At 45.3% G+C, this 25,304-nt stretch overlaps 1 protein-coding gene across 8 annotated transcripts in view; it reads right to left on the bottom strand.

The window, feature by feature from the left end:
• Positions 1-25,304, bottom strand: part of PHF11 (PHD finger protein 11) — a 500,916-nt gene that overhangs the window by 49,346 nt on the left and 426,266 nt on the right. For all 8 annotated transcript variants that reach the window (XM_078657356.1, XM_078657358.1, XM_078657357.1 and 5 more), the window contains 2 exons: positions 12,628-12,756; positions 210-281 (listed from right to left, as the gene is read on the bottom strand). In XM_078657356.1, the coding sequence (XP_078513482.1) occupies positions 210-281; positions 12,628-12,756 (201 nt within the window). The remainder of the gene's footprint in view (positions 1-209; positions 282-12,627; positions 12,757-25,304) is intronic.

Here is a 25,304-nt window from a genome sequence, read left to right as displayed (position 1 = left end):
CCAGAAGGCGGCTTAAGAGGGGCCCATACAAGAAATATTTGTATTTCTGTTAAGTGAACCAAGTATTTTTGTGTACCCTAACCTAAATCTCCCTGGGCCACCAGGACCACTTGAAATAGAATGGACTGGTACATATGCTATCAAATAATTTAACCATTGAGAAGTTTTGGGTGGTTTAACAATAATCATACAGAACCAGACAAGCTTACCTTGTTTTACTTCTCTAGCAATATTTTGAAGACATCCTGTAGCTCTCAGGACATGAAATGCTTGCTCACAGTCTGAAAATAAAAAAGTTCTTATTAATAGGTATACATTCACATACTATTATAAAACCATGAACAGATATTGTCTCCACGAATTGCCCTCTCTTAACTTATTCCTTTATTTCCCGCTCTTTCCTCCCAATTTCCTTTTCCTCCACCCATTTCATTACTGTTTTCTCCTGACCTTTCTTTCCATATTTCTTTTAATCTTTCTTTCATTCTACTTTTTCTACCCTTATTTTTTCCCTTCTATTACATTTTTCTTTTTCACCTTTCTTTCTTCTCCCCCTTTTCCGTCTCTTTCAGCTTTATTTTTTTTGCTTACCTCCTTAATTAACCCCTTTAATTTTTTTATCTCGTCTTTATTTCTTCTATCTTTTTTAATGTTTTACTTTTCTTTCTTCTCTTCTTTTTTATCATTTTTCTTTCTTGTCCCTTTTCTCTCTCATTTTGTTTGGTTTTTCATCCACTTTTCTGTGCTCCTCCCATTTTTAGCTTGATTTTTTCTTCGGTTTTGCTTTCTTTCTTATTTACTTTCTTTAATGTTTTGTTCTCTTTCTTTTTTTGTTCTTTTTCTTTCTACTTTTCTGTCATCTCCTTTTTGGTCTATCTTCTCGCTCTTTTTTTCTGCTCCCCCTTGTTTCACCACATCTTTATTTCTTGTACTTTCCACTTAACTTTTTCTTTATATCTTTTTTGGATTTCAGGCCAATTGACATTATTCTTACTCCATCACTATACTAGCTTCATATGACAACCTACAGAAGGGGGCCTACAAAAGGTATTAATCAACATCCTAATGAGACCAGTCTGTCCAGCCCATTGTACCTAGTGATAACTTCGGCTATGGCTGCTGAAGTGGGGAGTTCACAAAGCCAGAGCCTAGTAGCCTTTATTTGTACTAATCACTAACATTATTGATGTATTGTTAATTCAGTTTTGCAAAAGAAAGATCCTAAGAAGCACAGGAAAAGCAGAAACTGAATCACACAAAAAAGAGAATCTTCATGATTAAACTGCCATTTAACCTCACATTAATTATGTAGGGAATCCAGGGAGTAGTCGAAGGTTTTAAATTGGTTATGTTACAGGCTGTTATACATTGCCGCCAATGCCATATTGTAAACCTTGTAGAGCTTTTGGAAATGATATGGGACAATACAAATTGTAATCCAGATCCTATTGTCCCTGGGATTTTTAGGGGCCCTCACTTAATGGGTGCCCCTTGTATTTGACAGGCTGTGGATTATCCTAATAAACGTCTCAATGGAAGAGGCAAGTTATGTGATCTTCAACCAACCTATGCATCATACAGAGGATGTTAGTGTTACTTAATAGCATTCACCTACTTTCTTCCAAGAGTACAGTAAGTTGCACCCTTGAGGCTGATTTGTGATCCATAATTCGTAAAGTGCTGCTAAAACGTAGTGATGGGATGTTGCTGTTGCCCTGGTAAAGGCAAGGCTTTGAGGCTTGTAGAATATTAATTGTAGATCTCTCAAATCTTTTTTTGTAGTCATTCTCTACACAGTCTAGCAAACCGGGCTGGCTTTAGGGCAGGACGACTGGTGCAGTCGCACCTGAAGCTGAGTGCAGGGGTCCTGTGTTTAGAAATGACATATGGGTTTAAAAGCACCTGCTGCAGAATTCCTTGTGTGCTCACCAGTTTTCAAGCAACAATAAAAATGTCAACATAACTCTAGCTTTACATGTTTCTGCAGGAGAGACATCAGAGTTTTGTCTAGTGGCAATTTTGACTCATCATAAAGTAGCACAAGAGCATCATATGCCTGCTGGAAGAATATGTACCATGCAGATATCAGAACTATATTTGATGTGGATAGCTCAGTGGGTTACTACTTTTGTCACAAAGATCCTTTTATTACTTGCATTTCATAAATTACAATCCTGATATAGCACAGTAACCTAAGAACTGTAATCAAAAAGCTGCATGCAAACTGCAAGAAATAGGTTAAAAACATTATGAGGGTTATTAGGATGGCAGTTGGAAAGCCTCCGACCTTTGATGACCTCCATCATCAGTTTAAATTCCGAGTGGCTGATTATGAATCAGCTGACTGGAATTGTAACCGGGCGGTCATTTCGGCCAGCTTCCAACGGGCTCAAGGAGCCCATCAGCCAGTCGGAAGCCAGCCCGTAAACCCAAAGGGCGACCTTTTCCCCCTTGGGATAGCAATGCACCGTTTTAGGCAGGATTTCCATGATGGCCTTTCCTACATTGAAACCCTATCGGAAAGCGTGTCTGAAGGCCCCTAGCAGGTCCCCCTTGTGTGTGCTGCCTCCGGTTGAGGGCAAAGGGGGCACCTATGGTGCCCCCTGTTATTTCCTGCACCCCGTGGCAGGCACTTTAAGATTAACACCACCTCCCATTTCCCTATGGGAGCATGTACTACGGCCGGTTTACGGCCCTAACACATCCTCCAATATGGAAACATTGAAATGCGACCGAACAGGCGGCTGGAACCGCCGACCAGAGGTCGGTCAGTCCCGTTTTCAAGATGGTGTCAGGCGGACGCAAGTTCGCCTAACATCGTAATCAGCCCTATATTTTTCCACAGTCTTTCATAAACCTCATATTGCTAAACAGGGTTAGTTTGGGAAGATATACATTCTTATTAGTAAAGCAAGCCCTAACTACTGTGGCAAGCTCTTTTATTTCTTAGTGCTTCGCCATGTCAAATATTGTTAAAATATATTGTCTACATTTAGGTTCATGCCCCATCGAGCCACTCAGCATAACACTAGGATGTTACACAATGTAATTGCACTAGCTGATGGGCTGCCTGGAGCACATGCCTCCAACTAGCAGGTTTTTGACTCAGTGGGGTGGGAATATCTATTCACCCTTATGACCAAAATGAATTATGGCGCTATAAATTCATTGGCTGGTTTTGAGTGCTGTACATAGGTAACACAGGTGAAAATAGGAACCTCGGCATCAGACATGTTCCCTGTGCAGAGGGACACCCGGCAGTGGAGACATGGGTGATTGAGCCCTTGGCTTAATTGCTCAGGATAGATACCCAAATGCTGGCCTTTGAGTGGACAGCTGAAACATTGACAGTGTGGCCCTACACACAGATGATGTTCTGATATTTCTTGCTGAGCAGCTAGACTTGGGCTCCTGGGACCTTCAGCATTAAGCATCTTGGGGAAATACTCAAGACTTTCTATTAACAAGGCCCAATCCTCTCTTGCCCCATCAATTGTATAGGCGGCAGATGTGAGAAGTTGGCCTGATATATGATGCTCACTAGTTCTAGTGATCACCTTGTATCAGTCCAAACAACCCTTATGGTGATTGGTTGTAAGTCAACCTTATAGACCAGCTATCCTAATGGTAGCATGGACAAAGCAGTCTTCGGCTAAACTCTTTTGGCATGTGAAGCCAGCTGTTTTACCACAATATAACCCCTTGAATACCAGATGAAAGGACACCACACAGGTTGTTATGAAAATAAGCAGTATATTTATTAATAACAACACCTCTGAACTCTTTATGAGGTCAGAGGGCTAAGCACATGACAATCTCTTACAAAAAATACTACAAGTTGCACAAAATTACAATGGTGCCCTAGGGGCACGACAAACCATATACTAAGTAAGTGGAATGTGAAAGTCGATAATAGGAATGGAGCTGTCCAGAGGCTGTAGGATCGATGGGACCACGCTACACTAACTTCAGGTAAGTAATAGGAGGCCCACGGAACGCGTGTGCAGAGTGTGAACTCACACACGAGATGCGTAACAACGTCTATGGACAGTACAGTTCAAGTTAAAGGTGAGTACGGACAATCCTGACTAGGTAGGACTAAAACGACTGTGGAACTGGACACTAGGACAGTTAAACTACCCTTGAGCACCGAAATGCTCTTGTTACCTCACCCACGGGCCGCGGTTGCATAGGTGTCAAAGTGCGTCGGGTTCTCGCGTTGAAGTCAATGGAGCCTGAAAGAAAAGATGCTGCAGGCGACCAGGAGGAAGATGTCCGGTGCAATCCAAGGGTGACTTGTTGAAGAAGGAGACCTGAAAGCATAGGGGACAATGTTCACAGTCACTAGCCAGTGACTGGAGTGGAACCAGGAAGGAACCAGATGTCGTCGTCGCGATCAGGTGAAGAGTGGACGCTTGACTCTGCAGCCACGTGGACCAGGAGGTGTCTTCGACGACCAGGATGGAGGCACGAGCTGTTCCACACAGGCTCTCGTTGTCGGCGGTGTTGGATCCGGAATCGGCGTCAACAGGCCTTGGCAAAGGCAACCCACGCGGTGAGTGAAGAAAGCGTCTGGTGCGGACTAGGAGAGTCCAGGGTGCCCCTCTTTTGGAAGGGAGCAAGGGCCAGTCTGGAGCAACCAGACCAGCAGCAAAGATTCAAAGGTTCGTCGTCTAGGAGGCCACTAGCCAGCAGGCAAGTGACCAGACAACGCGTCGAGCAGCAGACAAGGGCCCCACGCAGATCTCGTGGAGGCTGGAGGGCTGATCTTCGGTGCAGGAGCTGCTCGGGGTTGGGGCTTCTCAGTCCCCAAAGCACTTGGTCGAGTTTACCTCGGGAGTCGTGCTGGAAGCGAAGTGCAGGTTCGTTCAAGATGGCCGGTCCCACGTGTCTCGTCGCACCCACGGGTCTCAGCTTTGCTGCAGATGTGAGTTGAGGTCGGAGAGGTCTGGGAATCCGGGTCTCGTCAGGCTCTGAAGTCTGGATCCTCAAGGGAAGACGACAAAGTGAAGCCGCTGGACGCTTGATGGTGCCTGCAGTTGCAGGGTGGACACTCCTTGCCCACAAGGGAGATTCTTCAGTCTTCTGTGGAGCAGAACGTCGAAGGCCAGAGTTTCTTCTTGTTGAATAGTTCAGGATAATCTAATTTGGAATGGGACCAGCTCCTACCTTTATTCTCCTAAAGCGGGCTGCACTACTGACTAGGTCCCTCCCCTGGGTGGGACCAGGAAGGGGGTGGTTACACCCCCTATCCTTTGTCCGGTTTCCCGCCAGAGCTGGGGCTGGGATGCCCCAGCAACTGGTTTGAACTGGTGTATGCACAGGGCACCTTGTGTGCCCCAGGTATGTCTCATTCCTTTCAGGCCTCCCTACCTCAATACACAAAATCCTGTCTGGGGTGGTGCTAGCACCTCCCAAGGCAGGAAACCCTTTGTCCAAGCCACCCTCGCTGGAAGGACTCCCAGCAGCAGGAGGTCAGACTTGTGTCTGTGGTGGCAGCATCCATTTTGTGATGCTGAGGCTCGAGTTAACTTTAACCGGGGTTCACAGTTACATACATGTCGTGTCCCTCTAGAAAGGGTGGAATGCTACCCCCGTCGCCAGAATTGGCGAGGGGGTAGTATTCCAAATCGTAGGACACCTTACTCGACATGTTTTGATAATGTTATACCAGAGTTAGCATTTAACCGCGAGGATTATAATGCACTTAAGAGTATATGGTATAGCGTTATCATGGAACAGCTATTAGGACTTGGTTCCGCAAGCTGCAAACGGGCTCAGCTCATGCCAGAGCACCATCTCACATAATTCCAAGCACTCTGCCTTCAGGATTGATAAGGCCTTCCATAGGAGTGACTGATAGGAATATATGTGTCCATTTTAGGGTTAGATATAGGTATACTATATCTACAGCAAAGGGTGTTTACACCACCTTGCCCCAGCTGTCATGCAGCCAGTTGTGTCAGATTTAGATGGCCAGCCAGGGGTGGCATAATACATGCTTCAGCCCCTGGTAGGCCCTGGGTACACCTATGCCCTGAGTACAGGGACTGATAAGGTGGCCCAGTACCAATTGGTAAATGCACCTAAAGTACATGGTTGTCAATTTAGAGAGAGAACAGCTAGGCTGTGGGTCTGATTAGCAGGCCCACAGCCAGGGAAAGTCGTAAACCGGTGAAGCAAAAAGCAAAAATCTGGGGTGACCATAGAATTGCAGACCCCACTCTCCTACAGCAGACATCAAAACAGAAATCTTAGATCCCACGTAGACCAACTACAGAGAGACGTGAGCCTTTAAAAAGCACTTATCCTTTTTGGAATGCTTGGCTATTTGCAAGATGGTGTCCCTGCTGTATCAGCTCCAAAATTACCCACGCCCCATCACATCATCTTTTTTTACAATGCTGCAAGCCTCATTCATTGCTTTCCTGTTCAGAATTTCCAAACTCTGGAATGTCATGTTGTGTGAAAGTGTCATCTTTCTTGCATGGTATGCCCCCCTTTTTGCTGAGTTGCTGATGTACTTTGACTGAATGAGCCCTGGGTTTCTGCCAATCAGGTACCCAGGGCCTGTGTTCCTTCCCTAAAACTGCATTGAAGCCTAAACCCAATTGGCATCTCTGGCCACATGTCAGCCCCTGGTAAATGGCACCCTAGGTACCCTGGGCACTGTGACCAGAGAGGACCCTTAAGGGCTGCAGCACTTATTGGGCCACCCTTAGGGGCCCAGTACCCTGACACACACACACACACACACACACTGCCATTGCAGGCTGAGTGTCTTGGTGCAGAACTAAACAGAGTCGACATGGCACACATCCCTGTGTACCATGCCCACAAACATACTGCCCTGGCACCCCTCTAGCTGGGTGCACTATGCCAGTGGTGTGGGCACAGGTGCATGAGCCCTGTGCCCCTACAGTACCCAGGGCCATTCCTGGGCACTGTAAGTGCAGTGATGCCATTAAGAGTATATGGTGCTGGGAGGTTGTCATTACGAACTCCACAGCACCATGATGGCTACCCTGAAGACTGAGAAGTTTGGTATCAAACTTCACAGCACATTAAACCCGCACTGATGCCAGTGTGGGATTTAATGCCAAATGCACGACAGAGGGCATCTTCCAGATGCCCCCTGAAACCTAACTAACTCCCAGTGTCCTGACTGCGTGGCTACCGAGGCTGCCACCACCAGACATGTTTCTGGACCCCTGGGTCGAGGGCTTGCCGCTCTCGGGGCCTGAAACAATGCACATCCTGGGACGAGGTGCCAAGCCTCCTTCCACTTGCTGTACACTCAGCAACTGGCCCCCACCGGTTCTGACCCCCACTCTGGCAGGAAGACAGGCGGGAAACCCTAAGTGAGGAAAGGGGGCGTGCCAGCCTCTGCCAACCCCACCCCTCAGGTGGGAGAGGCGAGGTGAAGCACAACATCAGGCTCCCGCCATCTTGAGGATGGGGAGCCCTACCCAATCAGAGCTAGGCTCCTGCCCCCTCCCACTGGAGAGTGGCAGGATAGGGGGTGTACTCACCCCAGGACAGGGACCCATTGGTCCCTGCCCTTACCCTACCTGTAACGCCCCTAAATTTAGTATTTACAGGCACCCTGAACCTTCCTTCCTCAGATCCCGATTTTGAAACAAGAAGAAGAACAAGAAGAAAGAAGACATGCCGTGCAGCTGCTAACAAGAGGATGACATCAACTGACTTGGCCCTAGCTCTACAGGCCTGTCGATCCTTGAACCTGCACCTGCTAAAACCCCGGCGTCTCCTGTGGTCAGCAACCTCGAAAACCCTGGAGGACCTGACTGCCTTGCTCATCTAGAGACCGGGACTCCCACGATCAGTAGTTCTGCTCAAACAGCATCAACCCCTGGTGCCAGCCAGGAACCGCAAATCCAGCACACTCTGCACCCGTCGAGCCCGGCCCGTGTCCGTGTGAACAATGACCCTGAGGACGTCCCCCAGGCGATTGTGACCACCGATCCCGTGCCCAAAGACCCTCCTCGACACTCCGGACGTCGCCTGCAACCGTACAACAAGGGACCCCTCCAACCACGACCAGCTGAGGGTAAGATTTCCCGATGCCAAAAGACACCCCTGCACCTGGTGCCCAACGGCCCCCTGTGCCCAACTCCTAGGTGTCTACCTATCCTCCAAGATCCCAACTTACCTCTCGAAGTGGTGGTCGCACCTGAAGAATCTCCGTCCCCGAGCCTGCAGCCTTTGTTCAACTTCCAGTCCTCCCATTGAAATACATTGGACGCCCGAAGGTCTAAAAGCACCCTGCACCCAGCCGCCCGAGTGCCACTGGGAGTGCAGCATCTACCCCACTCTACTTCCCCAAGCGCCCTGCGTAAGTGACCAGGAGCTCAGCTCCCACAGCCACGTGGCCTGCCTGCTAGCAGCCACCAACCGAAGGCCCCCTATCCTCCATAGGATAAGATTGGGCCTACTCACTCTGCACCCGGCTGCCCCTGTGCTGCTGAGGGTGTAACAACTGTACTTACCTGACACTGGGAGACCCCTGAGTCTACCCCCGGAACCTTAACTCTGCCAGCCAAGTACTTACCCAAAGACACCGATAACTTGATTTTCTCCATAGGGTAATATTGGCTGGGTTTCACTCAGAATTTCTTCTGTCAAGTTTTGCAACATTAAAAAATTCACTAAAAATCAGCCGATCAACGAAAACAAAATTACTCACCTGTTATCAGCAGAGATGCCAGTGCTGTATCTGAGCCCAGCACTGACCCTGAAAAGTAATTATAACCGTGATTTACTGTTTACTCAATTTTCCTCCATAGGAATACATTGCCTGGTTTTTGCCAGAATTTCTTCTGTCGATTTTCAAAACTTACAAATATTCCTTAAAAATCGCCTGTGTAACAAAAACGATTTCTCTCAACTGTTTAAAGGAAATGCAACAGGGCTGAATCCAGGATCCAGCCCTGAGTAAGAAAAACATTCGTAAAGTGATTTTATTGCATTTACTTAAAACTTTCCATTGAGCTCAATGTTATTTTGTGTTTAACTTTTGTTGCATATTGCAACAACTGTAACTATTGCATTCTAAAAGTCTATTGCTATTTGAAAGTATTCCCTTACAACGTCTCACTCTGAAAAGTAACTATGATACCTACTGTGGTTCTAAAATAAGCAACTATATATTTTTATATACAAGACAATTGGCCTAGAGTTCAGTTCTTGAGTGTGTGAGGCCATCTGCTGACTGAGTGTGTACAACAAATGCTTTACACTGTCCTCTGATACTGCCTTACTGCTCGACCAAGCTACCACTTTAAAGAGTAAGGTTATAACTAACTTTAGCCTCTGCCATACCTCTGGGGACTGTGGACTCTATGATCTTGATACAAGTTGTTTTGTTATCGACAGCTCCGTCACACTCTCTCTCCCTTCAGAACGCGACTAGACGCCTTTCCATAGTACAGTCGACTGGAAGCCAAGATTCTTCTGACGAACCAGACAGACCTTACTATCCAAAGTATAGAAGTCCCTGGTGATTAATACCCCTGATATTCTGGCTGCCTCCAAGAGGCGCGGGAGGGGGATCTAGTCCCGCTGACCGACAATGACTGGCAGGATGCTTGTGTCTCCCCTAGGGAGGCTGTAATCACCTCTCAGTTTAGGGCTATCCAGTTGATATTCCTACATCGGGCTTACTATATGAGGGAACAACTTGTGATAATGGATATTCTTCACACAGCAGACTGTCTGAGACACTGCAGTCAACTGGCAGACTTCCTCCACAATACTTGGTCCTGTGGGGCATTCGCCCCTTTTTGGAACGGTGTACTTGACCGTCTGGGAGAGGGGCTGGGCTGGTGGACCCCTAGAGAACCCAAGGTTATTTTCCTTCACATACCCATAGTCTAAGATGGCAATAGATATCAATTGACCCTCCTGTAGCTAGGTCTTGTGGTAGCTAAAAGTGGTAGAGCCATGGCAAGGAAGGCCATAGACCCCATCCCTGGAGCACTGGAAACAGGGTTTGGAACGCATGATCTACAAGTCGAGGGCTTGCCTCCAAAAACTGTTTCGAACCTACAAAAAGGCCACACTAGTCTCTAGAGGATGAGATATGAAACTTTAAAGAGTGATTTTGTATGCGGGGGTTGGTCTGGAGCCAGTTAGGGACTCTACACCTTGATGAAGGCCAAACATGACTTCACCTCTAAAAGCCTGGCTCTACACACTTGAGTACTGCCTGCCCAATGGGATGATTTTTTATTTTCATTCTGTTAATTTCTGTGAGAGCTTTGTGTATTTTCTATTTCGCATATCTGAAAAATCCCCCATCCCAAAAAAATTCATAAAAAATATATATTGCTTACTAGTATGGATTACATGATTCTTACCCCTTGTAATCCTCATTGTCTTTCGGATCCTTTCCTATAGACTCATTTACACATGTTTGAGTCTTTGTCTCAATATAAAGTGTATGTGATGTAAATTGCTCATGACGCCCCACACGGGTATGAGTAGCACTATAAAACAAGTCAAATGCATGTCAGAGAGGGGCTATGGAGAGATGAGGGCACTGCTAAAGGGTAGTAGTGGGGATTAGAGATATAAGATAAGAGATTACTGGGATGGGGGCAAGGGTTGTCAAAAAAGATTGTCGCTACTAAGGTCAGCCCTACTAGCAACCATTTGTCATTGTGGTGTTAGAGAAGACTTTCCCAAGAGGTCTACCCTGACCTCTGGAAAACTAATTTGTCTTCTTATAGTCTGATTTCAACATTTCTGCTTGTCATCACCTCCTGTACAACCTCAGCTACATAAGATTTTTTTTTTAAATTCCACCTAAGGTATAAAGCCTACATTGTTCCACTTAAAAATCAACTTTTCTCAATTTGAATTCCAACCACGAGAAAAACCTCAAACCCCAGTTAAATCACTAGCAACAAGCTCAGAGCGCCCACAACCATTTGAGCAACTGATCATTTGTTTTGAAAGAACCCTGCTATTTTAAGTTAATGTCATAAAGTCCTTCTCTTAGCACTAAGGAATAGATCTGTAAAGCGCTCCATTAAGTCCAGAGGGGCTTTCTGAAAGTGGCTGTGGGGGCCGAAGAATGTGTTGCTTAAAAAGAGGTTGCCACCGACTTTCTTAAACTCAGTAAATACATATGTTCACTTTTGTTCCTGAGGGGGTTGAGCCTCTCTAAATAAAGGGCCCTTTAAAGGGGTCTGTATTTTTTCTCATGCCTCTCCTTAGTTGATTTGAGAAATAGAATGTTGGTTCCAAGACTTTGGAGCCTAGAGTTACTAGAGATTTTTCAAAAGGTTTTATCTGTAACGTTTAAAAAATGACAGATGTCCGTGTCAAGCTTCTTCACAGCCTTTTCATGACCTCATGAAACTTGACAATGTCACCCACTGCAGAGATCCTTGACAGTTTGGACTAAGGTCAGACAAGGATATGCTCTCCAATGCTTAACAGTGCCATGGGTGATCCTTGCACTCAGCTCTAGCTCAACATTGACAGCGAAAGGACCTCAACACAAAAAAAGCTGAGCAGAAAAGCCATTGATGCCAAAGGAGAGCTCAACATTGAGAGGTGCCTCGGCATCCAATCAAATCCTCTCCTGGAAGGTTCTTTCCTTTTCCCAAGAAAGCCAAATGTAGTTCTCCGGCAATCTTGCTGCCAGTCTTTTAGTCACTCACCCTTCTTATTGGTGTGAGGATAAAAGTTAAACCACATAATCTGTATTCATCAGTATGAAGCTTCTTACTACTAACTCTTATGAAAGAAAAGTAGACTAGTACTTGAAAAAGACAGCTACAAAAATACCCTACTTTGACAAAAACTAAACTCCATACTCTCCAGAAAAATTGCCAATCAGGCAGTTTATGCCCTAAAAATTGGAGATACGTCAAAAACATGCTTCATACAGGTTTATATGACAGAAAATAGTGCCAACAAGGCACAGTTGTGTTAAGGGTCTCTTGCTCCACAGAAAGGAAACATGATTTGCCTAGCTGAAACTGCCGCAAAGTGGGAACAGTGGAGCTTCTAGAGTCCTTAGTAAAGAGGAATGTGATACTGATTACTTTTTTCCCTTTTTTTGATGGGATCCTACAGTGGAGGGTTTCAGTAATATGTATTTTACATTGCAAAAAGTTAATTATACTTACTTCTATTTAACAAGAAAAAGGGAAATGACCCATCTTATAGGCATATTAACTTGATCAGTTCAGAAAAAGAACAACAAATCTATGGAAATAGAAAATGTTTCGAAGATCCTGAGCATGCATACATTTTCTAATGTTTCTAAGCATCAAAGAAGATCTGATGATAAAGTAACATCAAAGTCATGTTACCCTTCGGAAAAGCTAAGAAAATATACTTGATTCACATAGCAGCCCAAACCATCCGGCGGAGTAACCCTGTAGTTTACCCACGCACATTTATCTATATCATGGCCAGAAAAGGAAACTAGTGGATGGAAAACTGATATTTATAATGTCAGCACTCATAGCTTCCTATAGCCATTTTCTACCAGACTTATAGATCACAAAGCATTCAGTTGTTACAATCCGCACTATGCATAAATATTTAGTCGATCAGAGGTGTAAACAATTAAAATACTGTTTACTTTACCTTCATCTGATGCAGTTTGATGCAGAATGTTCTGTACATTGGATTCCACGGATTCTTTCATTTTTTTGAGCAACGCTTCCATGCAGTTCTCTTTTTTACATAAATCCCAGAAATCTCTTCCTTTTATCACTGCAGTGGAACATTAAAATTATGAGATCTGTATCAGTCAAAATACACCTTTTAATAGTTGTTGAAAGACCCATGTTCAAAATAAGCCTTCAGAGACCTTTTAAACACTACAATGCAGCATGCTTCGAATTCAACAACCAAGCAAGTCAAATGGCAAGATATGTTTCTAGGAGCTAGCAAACTTGGTGGCTGATCATTTAATTGAAGACAACAGCCTAAAGTTTCATTTCCAATCAGGAACAATCAGTGACACATCTTGTATGCGTTTTCCAAGTTCCAAAACTACTAAACGTAAATAATGCAAAATAAACAGTACTCTCCATAAAACAATCTGCTGAAATAAATAAATAAGTCTATCTCTTTAGCTAGAGAACCATCAGACCCATGAGCCCAAACATATTTACAAACATCCTCCTCACATTGCTTCGCATGCTATCATTCAGTGCAGTACAATCGTTACCTCTTACTCGAAGGGTTCCCCAATTCAGAATTCTACATTTACCCAAAACGTAAGAAGCAAGGACTTAATGGGGGAGGAGCCAAGATGGCAATCGAGACAGACTCGTGGTGAAGTAACTCCACAGCTGCCGAGTGCCGCCATGTATCCTAGCCGTGCGTAACACTCCCTCCAGGGCACAGTGGACCGGGGATCACCCGCCCCTCACCCAGGACGAAATGAGTCTGTCAGGACAGAGCTGCTGCCCCTTGAACAGGCGTCTGAGGCAGCCCCGGCTGAGAAGCTGAACCCAAGGCCTGTTGGGCCAAATCAATTGGTCTGGGCCCGTTGAGAGGCAGAAGGGGCCAGGCCCAGTTACAACTGGAGGCTCCCCTGTGGATTGAATCGGCATGGCTGGGCTACCTCCATGGGGCGACATGCAGGTCACCACAGGTCTATTGAGATTTAAAGGCCCGGCATGGGAGCAATGATACCTGGAGGTCCCGAGAACAGTTGACTGTGAAGTTCTCCTGACCACGCAGCCAGGACTACTGAGTGAGCAGGGCAGCACGTGGGCGATATTGTGACCTTGGCGTGGGACCTATTGACCCAAAGAGGGAGCCCCCACTGAGCCTGTAAGGCCCACCGAGCCTGGATGAATTATTTGAGATTAGGCCCGTCCTCTGTGACCAAGGAGGCAGAACTGTGGAGACAATGGTACCTAGGGTGTGCCACTCAATTCAGAGGTAGGCCGGGTGGGGGCCCAGGTGCAGATTGTGTGGAGGCAGACAACGATATCCCACCTTTGTATAGGTTTTAACCCTGGGAAGGTTGGCGTTTGCATCCTCGCCTTGAGGCTGCGGCACATGGCATTAGTAGTTACGCAGAAGTTAGATTTTACTACTGCTCCCCTAGTGGTGTGCACAGAAATATGGTCATGCATGGCAGGGTGGGGCAAGCAGGCCGGCGACTGGATGACCACACAAGCCCGTTTAGCGAGTGAAACATGCAATGGTGTACATGAGCTGCTCCCGCAAACTGGACAATTTGAAATCTGCTGGAAGATATCCGAGATGTTAAGGCCTCCTTGAAACCAAAAATAGATGCAATGGCAATAGACATCGGCCTAGTACGGGCTGATCATTCTAAGCTGAAAGACTGCATTGAGAGTTCCGAATCTACGCTCACCACAATCGCTTCATCTAAGAGACAGCCTTCAAAAACAGGTCGGTCCCTTAAAGAAGAGGTAACTTCCTTAAGGGCAAACAGAAGAAGGATGGTCGAGGTGCAATAACATACATGTAGTGGGCCTCCCGGAGGGTGTGGAGGGGCCTAGTATGGAACTGCTTTTAGAAAACTGGCTGCTTGCAGAGATTTTAAATGGAATTAGGTCTACCTTCTTTTCAATTGAACAGGCACACAGGGTACCAGGCAGGCGGCCCCTACCCGAAGGCCCATCAAGACCGGTGGTGGTGCATCTTTTCACTATCGAGACAGTGATCATATGCTGAGAGTGGCCCGAACCAAAGTGCTGTGGCAGATTCAAAATGAGACTGTCAACATTTACTTCGACTATACATCTGAAATGCAAAGACGCAGAGAATCCTTCCTGGCTGTAAAAAGAAAATGAAAACTTGAACTTAAATATACACGTATGTAACCGGCCAAACGTCGGGTCTCCGATGCCACGGGGACGCATTTCACACCAAAATCTGATTGGGAATTGCTCGAAACCAAGGGTGTTCTGCACTTGGATTCTGGCGACACATCGAAGCATGAATGGAACTCTAGGCGATCTGGAAGACAACAACACCGGGTACTACAGGGCAGACCCACAAAGGAACAGACAATGAGGCAGAGAGCGCAGATGATTGCCGAACTGACATGCTGTACTAGTTGAGTTGAAACAAACAGGAAGCGCTACCTGGTCCCCTAAAGGATCCATGGATGAGCCGCATGTGGATATTGCGCTGGAGTTCACCGATGGTCCAGATTTCATCCTAATGTATATCCGCCATTCGTTGAAACCTTTCCTCATTTTTGCAAATAAGCTGTTCCTTAATCTTTCCCTCCCTCTTCTTCCCTTCAACAGATTTTTGGGTTCCAGGCTCTGCCTCGCCAGTTCTCATGCTTGGAAGAATGGTGCTGTCTCCTAAGTGCTCTGACATTTCTGGTGAGGTTTGTTCTGTCTTCCTGGAGACTTGAGGTGAGCTGCAGTTTTGGGAGTATGAGAAAATCTCTTTCACAAATGTAATTATCATCAAGCTCTTCTCAAAACTGAATAGAAGAGAAGTTCCTCAGCGCTCAGTAGGGCAGTGTCGGACTCTTCAGAATTAAGAAAAAGACAACATGAACTATGTTGGGAAAAAATTGACTTTTGGGCATAAATACAAAGGCTATTATTCAATAACTTAGCAATTGATCCTTGATACAGAAGAGGAGCTAAGGCCTTCCGATAATTGGGTATGTGGTGCGGCAAATTGTTATATAAAAGAAAAGTGAATAATAAATGAAGATTGTTTGAAACTGTTAATTGCAATTTATGTATGCTTCTATTATGTGTACTCAAGCTTATTTCTCAGGACAGAAAAAAAGCAGAAGGGGAACACAACTAAAGCTAATCGTATTAGCAGAACAGATCATATAAGATCAGGAAGCAGTCTCTTCTCTTTTCCATTACCAGGTCCCCTCTCCCAGTGTTTTGTTGATTGATCCTAGAATAATGTTTTTGATTCAATCTTCACGTAAAGAATGGCATTGGGAGAAAGCATCCATCTGCTCCTGGGGAAAACCTTGGTATAAAGCTTGGTTTGCAAAACGTACCACTACCTAACTGGACCTTATTATTTGTACCCATTAATTGTGAAATCTCATTCCAATAAACTTTTTTCAATTGTCTCAAGTTGCTCTTCTAAGATTGCCAGCCTTCCCCACACCTAACTAACATGTTTTTTTCACTCACATTTGGGTACCTAATGAACTATTGCGCTTGTTATACTTATTTCTTCTCTGTAGGATAATTATTATTCCAGGTGTTATGGGAACTTGCAATTTGGATTTCTAGTCAGAAAATAATTGTCACCAATACTCTGTGGAAGTCTTTTCTGAACAGCATGGCATGTTTTTGCCATATGCTATTTCCCGTTTTTCCAAGAAATACGAATATATTTTCTTTAGCTTTCTTTATGCACCCAGCACTTCGGGGTGTGCTTTATTTAAAACCCATGCCAAAGCAGACGCGCAACGGGCGTGCCGCTGGCACGCCAATGGCAAGCCCGTCTACGCCCGACCAGGGCCAGAACCCCTGCTCGTTTTTCCTCGCAACCTCTGCTTACTTACTCCTTTCAAGCCCTTTCTAGTCTTAAACCCACCCCTAATACTGGTTGCCAGGTCCTTGCTCCTGATTCTAGCGTCAGGTATTGCTCTTATTGCTTGTTTGACAATATCCTCCCCACTCACTCTGGGCCTGACCCCCACCTTCCTTCTGATGGGGAGGTCCTCCACACCTCCGTAGTTGACAAATCTGTCCTAAGTCCTCCCAAGGTTTTTCGCTGTTTCAGTCTTAACTGTCACTCCCTTTCCAAGCATCAGTTGCACCTATTTCACTTCCGGGTTGACATGGATCCAGATGTGTTTTTGTTTTAACTGAGACCTGGCTTCACGATGGGTCAATGCCGGATGTAATTGCAGTGCTACCACAGAACTTTGCACTACTAGGCATCAATAGACCTCTGAAAACTGGTGCAGGTATTGCCATTGTTTTTTAAAAACTCTATAATTGCAAAATTGAGGCCCTCGCGATCCCTAATTGTGAAGCCCTGTCTTTTTCTTTTCTGCTCTCCCATAAGTTCACCTTTTTGGTGCCCTTATTTACAGCTTCCCTGGGCCTCCTAACAATTGGGGCTCTCTGCTGACCGAAATACTTAACCTCCCATGTTCTCCGTGTGGCTAATTTCTCAGTGCTTGGGGACTTGAACTTTCATTTCGATGATCCTAGTACTAAATCAGTCCGAACTCTCTTAGATGATCTGACCACCCTAAATCTCTCACTTATCCATTCCTTACCCACTCATGTAGCAGGGCATATTATGGACCCTATTTTTTGGAATCTCCCCACACTGTCCCCTGAACCTCCTATTCAGCTTGGCTGGTCTGACCACCTTGCTATTCCTTTTTTCATTGATTCCTCTTTGGCTCTCTTGCCTTGTTGCTCTGTCTTGCCACAAAAATCACAGAATTGGTCGCAACTCGATATGAAAGCACTTAATGAGCAGCTTTTTAAGTCCACCCCCTGCATTACATCTCATCTGCACTCGGATCAGCTCCTTGTAGATCACTAGTTGTCAGAGGCTATCAATTTTATTCTTCCTCTTTCCACCAAATCTCAACCTAGAGTTCTTACCCCCACTCCGTGGTTTACTGAATCTCTTATACTTGAAGAAAAAAACAATGTAAAGTTTTGGAGAGACTGTGGAGAAAGTACTACGCACCAGAGGCCAAAGTCAACTATCAGGAGGCGCTAAAAAAATACCATGCACTATGCAGATCAACCCATGCCTCCTTCTACACGGATAAAATTATGACCGCTAAAAACTGCCAGAAAACCCTATTTAAAGTTGTGACAGAACTCTGTGCTCCTAGCACGTTCTTGCCATCCCCCTCCCTTTCATTATATCACTGCAACAAACTTGTGTTGTTTTTCTACAATAAAAGCGTCTATCCACCGCAAGTTTGAGCTGGACTCCTTCCCTCAGGACAACTTCATCTTTCCTACCTCTCAACTTTTTGAACAGGTCAGGAATGTTCTCCCTGACCTTTCCTCGGCTAAGTCCTGTCAAGTTAATGCCTGGCTCCCACTTGATTTTGATCACTCTGAAAAATCTTCTGGGTAACATCAAGTCTGGCTCCCCACTAGACCCACTCCCTCCATCTAAGCTCAATCTTTCGAATGAGTCTGCCCTTGAGGTGATTCTTAATCTCCTTAACTCCACCTTAAATCTTGGGCAGCTGCCCCGTAACTGGAAGCATGCTCTTGTGCTCCCTTTGCTGAAAACGAATGGCTTGGATCCCCTCTACTGGTCAAAGTACAGGCCTATATCTCTTCGTTTCACCTTTTCCAAAATATTGGAAAAACACATTAATTCTCAAGTTTCTGCACATGGGACAGGGCATATGCTATTTCATACATCTCAGTCTAGCTTCCGCCCTGATCACAGTACGGAATCAGCTTTGCTGGAGGTCACGGAAGACCTTAGGCAGCAGCTTGACTGTGGGGGTACAGCAGCACCCATCCTGCTGGATTTGAGCGCGGCCTTCGATACGGTCTCTCACTCTATTCTGGCGGAGCACCTCAAGCCCTGCAGTGGCTGATCTCCTTCTCAAAGGATTGCTCCTTTCAAGTTTTCTCTCATACCGCTAAATCTAACTCTGTTGCCTTAACATCCGGAGTACCGCTGGGCTCGATCCTGAGTCCTCTGCTTTTTAATCTTTATGTTCTCCCCTTGGCGGACATTGAAGAAAACTCTGGGTTGACCATCTTTTCATATGCAGATGATACGCAGATCATTTTTTCTCTGTCACCTGCTCAACACCAGGATCCTTCACTACTCAAACTTGGCCTGCAGAAAATCTCCTAGTAAATGTCCAGAAATGCTTTAAGACTCAACGGTTCTAAGACGGAGGTTATCATCCTGAGGAACAATCTCGAGCTCTGGCGAGCCAGCCATTGGCCTGTCTCTCTGGGACCTTTGCCGGCTCCGGTCCCCAAGGTTAAGAACTTGAGCTTCACCATCAACAGGAAGCTTTCGCTCGCTGCCCAAGTCTCGGGAGTCACCACTGCCTGCTTCGCGACTCTCAAGTTGCTAAAGAAAATCCTCTGGCTCAGAGATCTCCAGACTTGATTGATCTCCAGACTTGATTACCGTAATGTACGGGAAACCCTGATGGGTAGCATGCCTTATTATACATAATTTTGATGCGCCATACACTGATGCAGCCAATGGGGCTCCAATTACTATTAAATGAGATCTTGTTCATTGTTTGAATTGTGACTTTCTGATATTGATTAATTGTACGTCTCCAGGGCTGACAACTGGCATATTGTGGAGCAAGAATTTACAATTTTAAATATTAGAGTGCATGTCCACACGATGCACTGAGCTCCTCTTTTTTTATGCTTTGGATTTTTTCCACTTTGTTGTGTAAAAAAGTATTTTCATTTACATGGTGTTCTTGGTCTTTCTTTTCCCTTTTACAGTTTGTGATTTATCATGGCTTCGCTGATTCTGGATGGATTAATTGCAAGTAATTTTGGACTAAATGATTAGCTGTTTGGAACATTTTTTATGTTGCTCATTATTGTCCAGATTCCATAGGGACTGAAGGGACAGCAAATGTTTAGTGTAATTAACACCCTACACATACGCATAGGTTGTTGGCTGATATCCTGAAGCGTGGCAGACTCGTGAAAGACACAAAGGTTTTGACGAGGAGACCATATAACCACTACCCAATTATTTTACTCCTAGAGTCCAGAACTGCTCTAACACTGGGGAATTGGCAATACAGGTCAGACTCACTAATTGACTTGACTTTCAAGACAGATAACTGGATACTCATCTCTAAATATTTTCAATGTGGGGTTGCTTTGTATCTGTCATTAAGACAAAATGGGATGAGTTCATGGTCTACATGATGGGTCTGAGTATTTCTAATGAAGCAGGAGTATTGATAGCAATCTGAGGCCAATTAGACTCTCCTGAGACCAAAATGTCAGATTTAGTGTTGAGGTGCGAATCAACGCATAGGGCAGCAAACTGCCAGAGATCAGCGACACTCTATAAGAAAGCCATGAAACTGCAGAACTGGAAATAGAATATTGGAGGAAGTGCACAGATGAGACAGTTTGACAAAGGGTACAGATCTAGTAAAACTCTGGCCTGGACCCTAAACAAAGCCTAACGGGCAGATTGTAATAACACATAAGCACCCCTGATGAAAAGATGGATTTCATCGCCAAATATATCATGTGCACTTTTGTCTTATACTACCGACAAACCTGTGTGCTCAGATTAATGGGATCAGATGCAAAGCTAACTAGTAACTACAGGATGTAGCACTGGTACTGCTAGATGATGAAGTCCAAGAACTGCTGAAAAACCCCCATCCCTGGAAGAGATCAAACAAGCAGTCAAGGCATAAGCTAGTGGTAAAGCACTTGGAATGGATGGCTTAACTGGAACATTCTGTACAGAATATAGATGTAATATACCCAATTTACTGGCGATGTACATAGACCCGCTCCAGTCAGGGGAGCTCCATCCTACTGTCAGGAAAGCAGTCATAACTATGCTAATTACAACGGCGGACTCCAATTGCCGCACTTTCCTCAACGTGATCCCCTAGTAGTAGATTATTTATATGATGGAAGTCGGTGTGCACACTCAGCTTCTGCACCCACCGTTGTAGGATGCCACCTGCCAGGCAGAAATACAGAACTTTGAGAACAATGGAGTGGTGCACTCCCAAGTCAATATCGCGTCAATAAAGTAGCTTAACCAGTGTCTTCATTGCAAAAATATATCAATCTTTATTTTCAACAATCCATGGGATGTGCAAAAACATCAGCCAGCGCGTTTCGTTCAAAGATTGAACTTCGTCAGGGCAAGCGTAGTGGAAAAATTAAATGATGAATATTAGGTAGGAAAAAGGGGGTTCAACGGGCCCAACCTGGTCCAGACCCTGTTCTGGAATAATATCAATGCCACTCAGTCTTATGGCTGCAAATGTTGCGTGAGCCTCCTTGATAAGGGCCAATGGAGTATTCCTGCAGTATCAATAACGGCGTCTCGGCTCACGGAACATTAGCTTACTGGATCAGTCTAATATTATACCAAAGCGGTCCACAAAGCATACTCCTGGTGCATTTTTTGCTGTGTTGTACCTTATTGGCCCATTGATCTTATTGGCCACTCTCTTCCTGGAATGTGAGAAAGCATTTGATTCCTTAGGACTTTCTTTTTCAAGAGTCTGCTCTCTTACGTGATTGGAGATTGCATACTTAGATGATCCAGTTACTATAAGGTGCCCTAACTGCCCAGGTACTAGTAACTGGATGGCTATCTGAGACAATCATGCCCTAACTGGCCAGGTACTAGTGACTGGATGGCTATCTGAGACAATCATGGTGGGCCGTGGACCAGACAGGGCTGCCCCTGACTTTTTTTGCCTCTGCAATGGAGCCACTGGCATGTGCAATTAGAGAATTCCATTCTCCTGAAGACATGAATGTCAGTAGTAAAGCACAAACAGTTTCACATGACCCAGGTGATAACATACTATATACTAATCTAGAGGCAGATACAGGGCCAATAACACTCTTTATTGCATGTTGTGAGGACTTGCTACCGAAATTAACCTTTTAAACAACAACTGGGATATCTCTTACTCTTTTTTCAGTGAGATGGGTCTTTAATGTGAGCTCCCACTACAGTCGTGACTGGATTAAATTAAATGTATAGGTATACCGATAAGTAGAGACGCTGGGGTGTATGAGTCACTAGAACTACAGGAGAACATTGGATAAACTACAAACCCAGATTTCCTTGTCTGTCTCAAAGATGGGGTACATAGTTACTAGTAAGATGGTAGCTCTGCAGAAGTTTCTGTATTTGTTTTTACATTTACCATAGGCTGAGAAGGACACTTTTATGCTTGTTATGGTCATGGAGGCGGGCTCAACTTAGATGGGAACCCTCACTATGCATCTAGAGAAAGGTGGCATAGCATTGCCAGACCTCTACATTTACTATCTGACAGTGCAGGCTCGATTTGCAGCGTACTGGTTTCTCGTTCCTTTGCATTGTAAGCATGTCGTGATAGAACAAAGACTTTTGGATACTGGCTCACTGTTTATATTCTCTACACACAAATTACCCGGCATAGTGTTGACTGGCTCAACTCACTGGGTTGCAATACATATATTCCTCAATGTTACCCCTTACCAATAACTCTAGTATTCCACTCACATTTGAAAAATCATAGAAACAGATCTTGATCAAGATCAGCCTGCTGACATTAGGAGATCAATTCCCAAAAAGGCACCTACATAACCATTCAAAGTTGAAAAGAGGGGGGGGAGAGGCACCTCATTAGTTGCAGCACTCTGTTGCACTACCGAAGCAGAGGTTTCCCCAATCCCTATATAAATGTGAGGTGCAGAAAAAGTTAATCATGGGCGATAACAGAAGACGTATTGTATCATATCTGTATTAGGAGGGCAATAAGACCGGATTACGATATATACTGGCAGCTAAACATCAATGGGGAACTTATCTGGGGACATATCTGATGGATGAACATTGGGTTGTGTGCAATTAAATAAATGAAGTAAATCAGTATGCATCTAGGCACTGACTAATTATTTTTCATGCTGCTCCCAATTTTAGTCTATGTTTTACTGCATTTTCTGTATTTTGATTTATGTTCGAGTTCGTCTTTATTAGATTCATGTACCACTTATTTTATAGATAGATGCAGCAACTCAGATTTTCACTTTTGGAGTTCCAGTGGATTTGACCACCGCTCTCTATCTCCTTTTGGTAACTGGCCCTTGTCTCTTTTTGGTACTTGGCCCGCTGGCTTACAATGGCACAGCAAAACACACAAGATGATGGACGGAATGTTGCACAATGGCAAAACATTCACCCCCAGTCACAGATCTGGATTTAATCCATCGTTAGTTTGCTTACCAAGCCACCCCAGTTCAGACATGGTCATATGCAAATCAGTCTTGACCCTGTGCCTCATGGGAAAAGTCCAGACCGAGCTGCCAAACCATTTCTTCCCTGGACTGGAATCAAGCATCCTAGGACCGGTTTCTGGCTATCAGCCGTCTTCAGCCAGGATAGCTTGACTCCAGTGGCTTAGTGAGCACGGGACCCACGTCTGGGCATACCCTTCCCACACAGGGTGAACAGCAAAAAAAACAAGATGATGGACGGAATGTTGCACAATGGCAAAACATTCACCCCCAGTCACAGATCTGGGTTTAATCCATCGTTATTTTGCTCACCAAGCCACCCCAGTTCAGACATGGCCATATGCAAATCAGTCTTGACCCGGTGCCTCATGGGAACAGTCCAGACCGAACTGCCAAGCCATTTCTTCCCTGGACCGGAACCAAGCATCCTAGGACCGGTTTCTGGCTATCAGCCGTCTTCAGCCAGGATAGCTTGACTCCAGTGGCTTAGTGAGCACAGGACCCACGTCTGGGCATACCCTTCCACATAGGGTGAACAGCAAAACACACAAGATAATGGACGGAATGTTGCACAATGGCAAAACATTCACCCCCAGTCACAGATCTGGGTTTAATTCATCGTTATTTTGCTCACCAAGTCACCCCAGTTCAGACATGGCCATATGCAAATCAGTCTTGACCCTGTGCCTCATGGGAAATGTCCAGACCGAACTGCCAAGCCATTTCTACCCTGGACCGGAATCGAGCATCCTAGGACCGGTTTCTGGCTTCAGCCGTCTTCAGCCAGGATAGCTTGACTCGAGTGGCTTAGTGAGCACGGGACCCACGTCTGGGCATACCCTTCCCACATAGGGTGAACAGCAAAACACACAAGTTGATGGATGGAATGTTGCACAATGGCAAAACATTCACCCCCAGTCACTGATCAAGTTTTAATCCATCGTTATTTTGCTCACCAAGCCACCCCAGTTCAGACATGGCCATATGCAAATCAGTCTTGACCCTGTGCCTCATGGGAACAGTCCAGACCGAACTGCCAAGCCATTTCTTCCCTGGACCGGAATCAAGCATCCTAGGACCGGTTTCTGGCTATCAGCCATCTTCAGCCAGGATAGCTTGACTCCAGTGGCTTAGTAAGCACGGGACCCACGTCTGGGCATACAATGGCACAGCAGTTACATTTCTGTTCTTGATGTGCCAACTTGGTCCTATTTAGTACCCATAATCCTCGCCGTCCACTTGGGCATGATTTGCTTTCCCACAAAGGGTAGATTTTGTATACTGACTTCAAGATATATATATATATCTTGTTATATCTTGTCACAGAGGATCCTCATCCTACTGAAGGAAAATAATGTGCTTTTAATGACAAACAATTTCTGAACTTACTGAAAGGGAATGGTTGCTCGCAACAAGGTGACTACATGCCCCATCAGACACTGCAGCAGCACGAGTTGGGAGGGGCTGTTGCAGGGACATGTGGTGATAATAAAAACCGAGGAAGGAGTAATTTTGAGGCTCAGTGTTGTTTGTAAGCAGCCCAGGAAGAAGGGGCCGAAGTGCCCTGAAACGCGTCGGCAAAATCAATTAAAGGAGGTGAATCGCGGCGAGCCGCAACATACGCCGGCTGTCTGGGGTGATGTCGTGTGCCCTGTCAAAGCTCAGGGCATCTTGGTGATTTATATTGAATATGCTACTTACCAGTATGCATCTGTTCTTGGCATGTAGGGCTGCTAACATTCATATCTTATGCATAGATCGCCGCCTAGTGTTGGGTCCTGATGATTGCACATTGTTGTCCTGGAAGAGTCTTCGAAGTATCACGAGATAGGTGGCTCCTCCCCTGGACTACAGTGCGCATGGGCATCGACTCCATCCCCAGATTGTTTTTAGCCATTGTGGTAGAGATGGAGTGAAATAGTGTAAAGGATGTCCATGCTAATGATGAATGCAAGAGAGTATCTGCAGCCGCTACGGGCACCGGGGAGGAGGGCGGGCGATATGAATGTTAGCAGCCCTGCATGCCAAGAACAGATGCATACTGGTAAGTAGCATATTCAGTTCGAGGCATGTGGGCTGCTAAATTCATATCTTATGCATAGAATACACAGCAGTCCCTCCATTAAGGGCAGTTGCCCATGCCAGCTGCAGAAGCTTGAAAAAGTGTCTTGAGAACAGCCTGTCCTACAGCTGCCTGCTGTTTGAAATGCACATCTACACAGTAATGTTTGGTAAATGTGTGTGGTGTAGACCATGTGGCTGCTCTACAAATGTCTTCCAAGGGAATGTTCCCCAGGAAAGCCATGGAGGCCCCCAATTTGCGTGTGGAGTGCGCCTTTGGGGGTATTGTTA

Source organism: Lissotriton helveticus, chromosome 8 (assembly GCF_964261635.1).
Source record: "Lissotriton helveticus chromosome 8, aLisHel1.1, whole genome shotgun sequence".
NCBI classification, from domain to species: Eukaryota; Metazoa; Chordata; class Amphibia; order Caudata; family Salamandridae; genus Lissotriton; species Lissotriton helveticus.
Note: the sequence above shows the minus strand (reverse complement) of the source record. Positions and strands in the feature narration are given on the sequence as shown.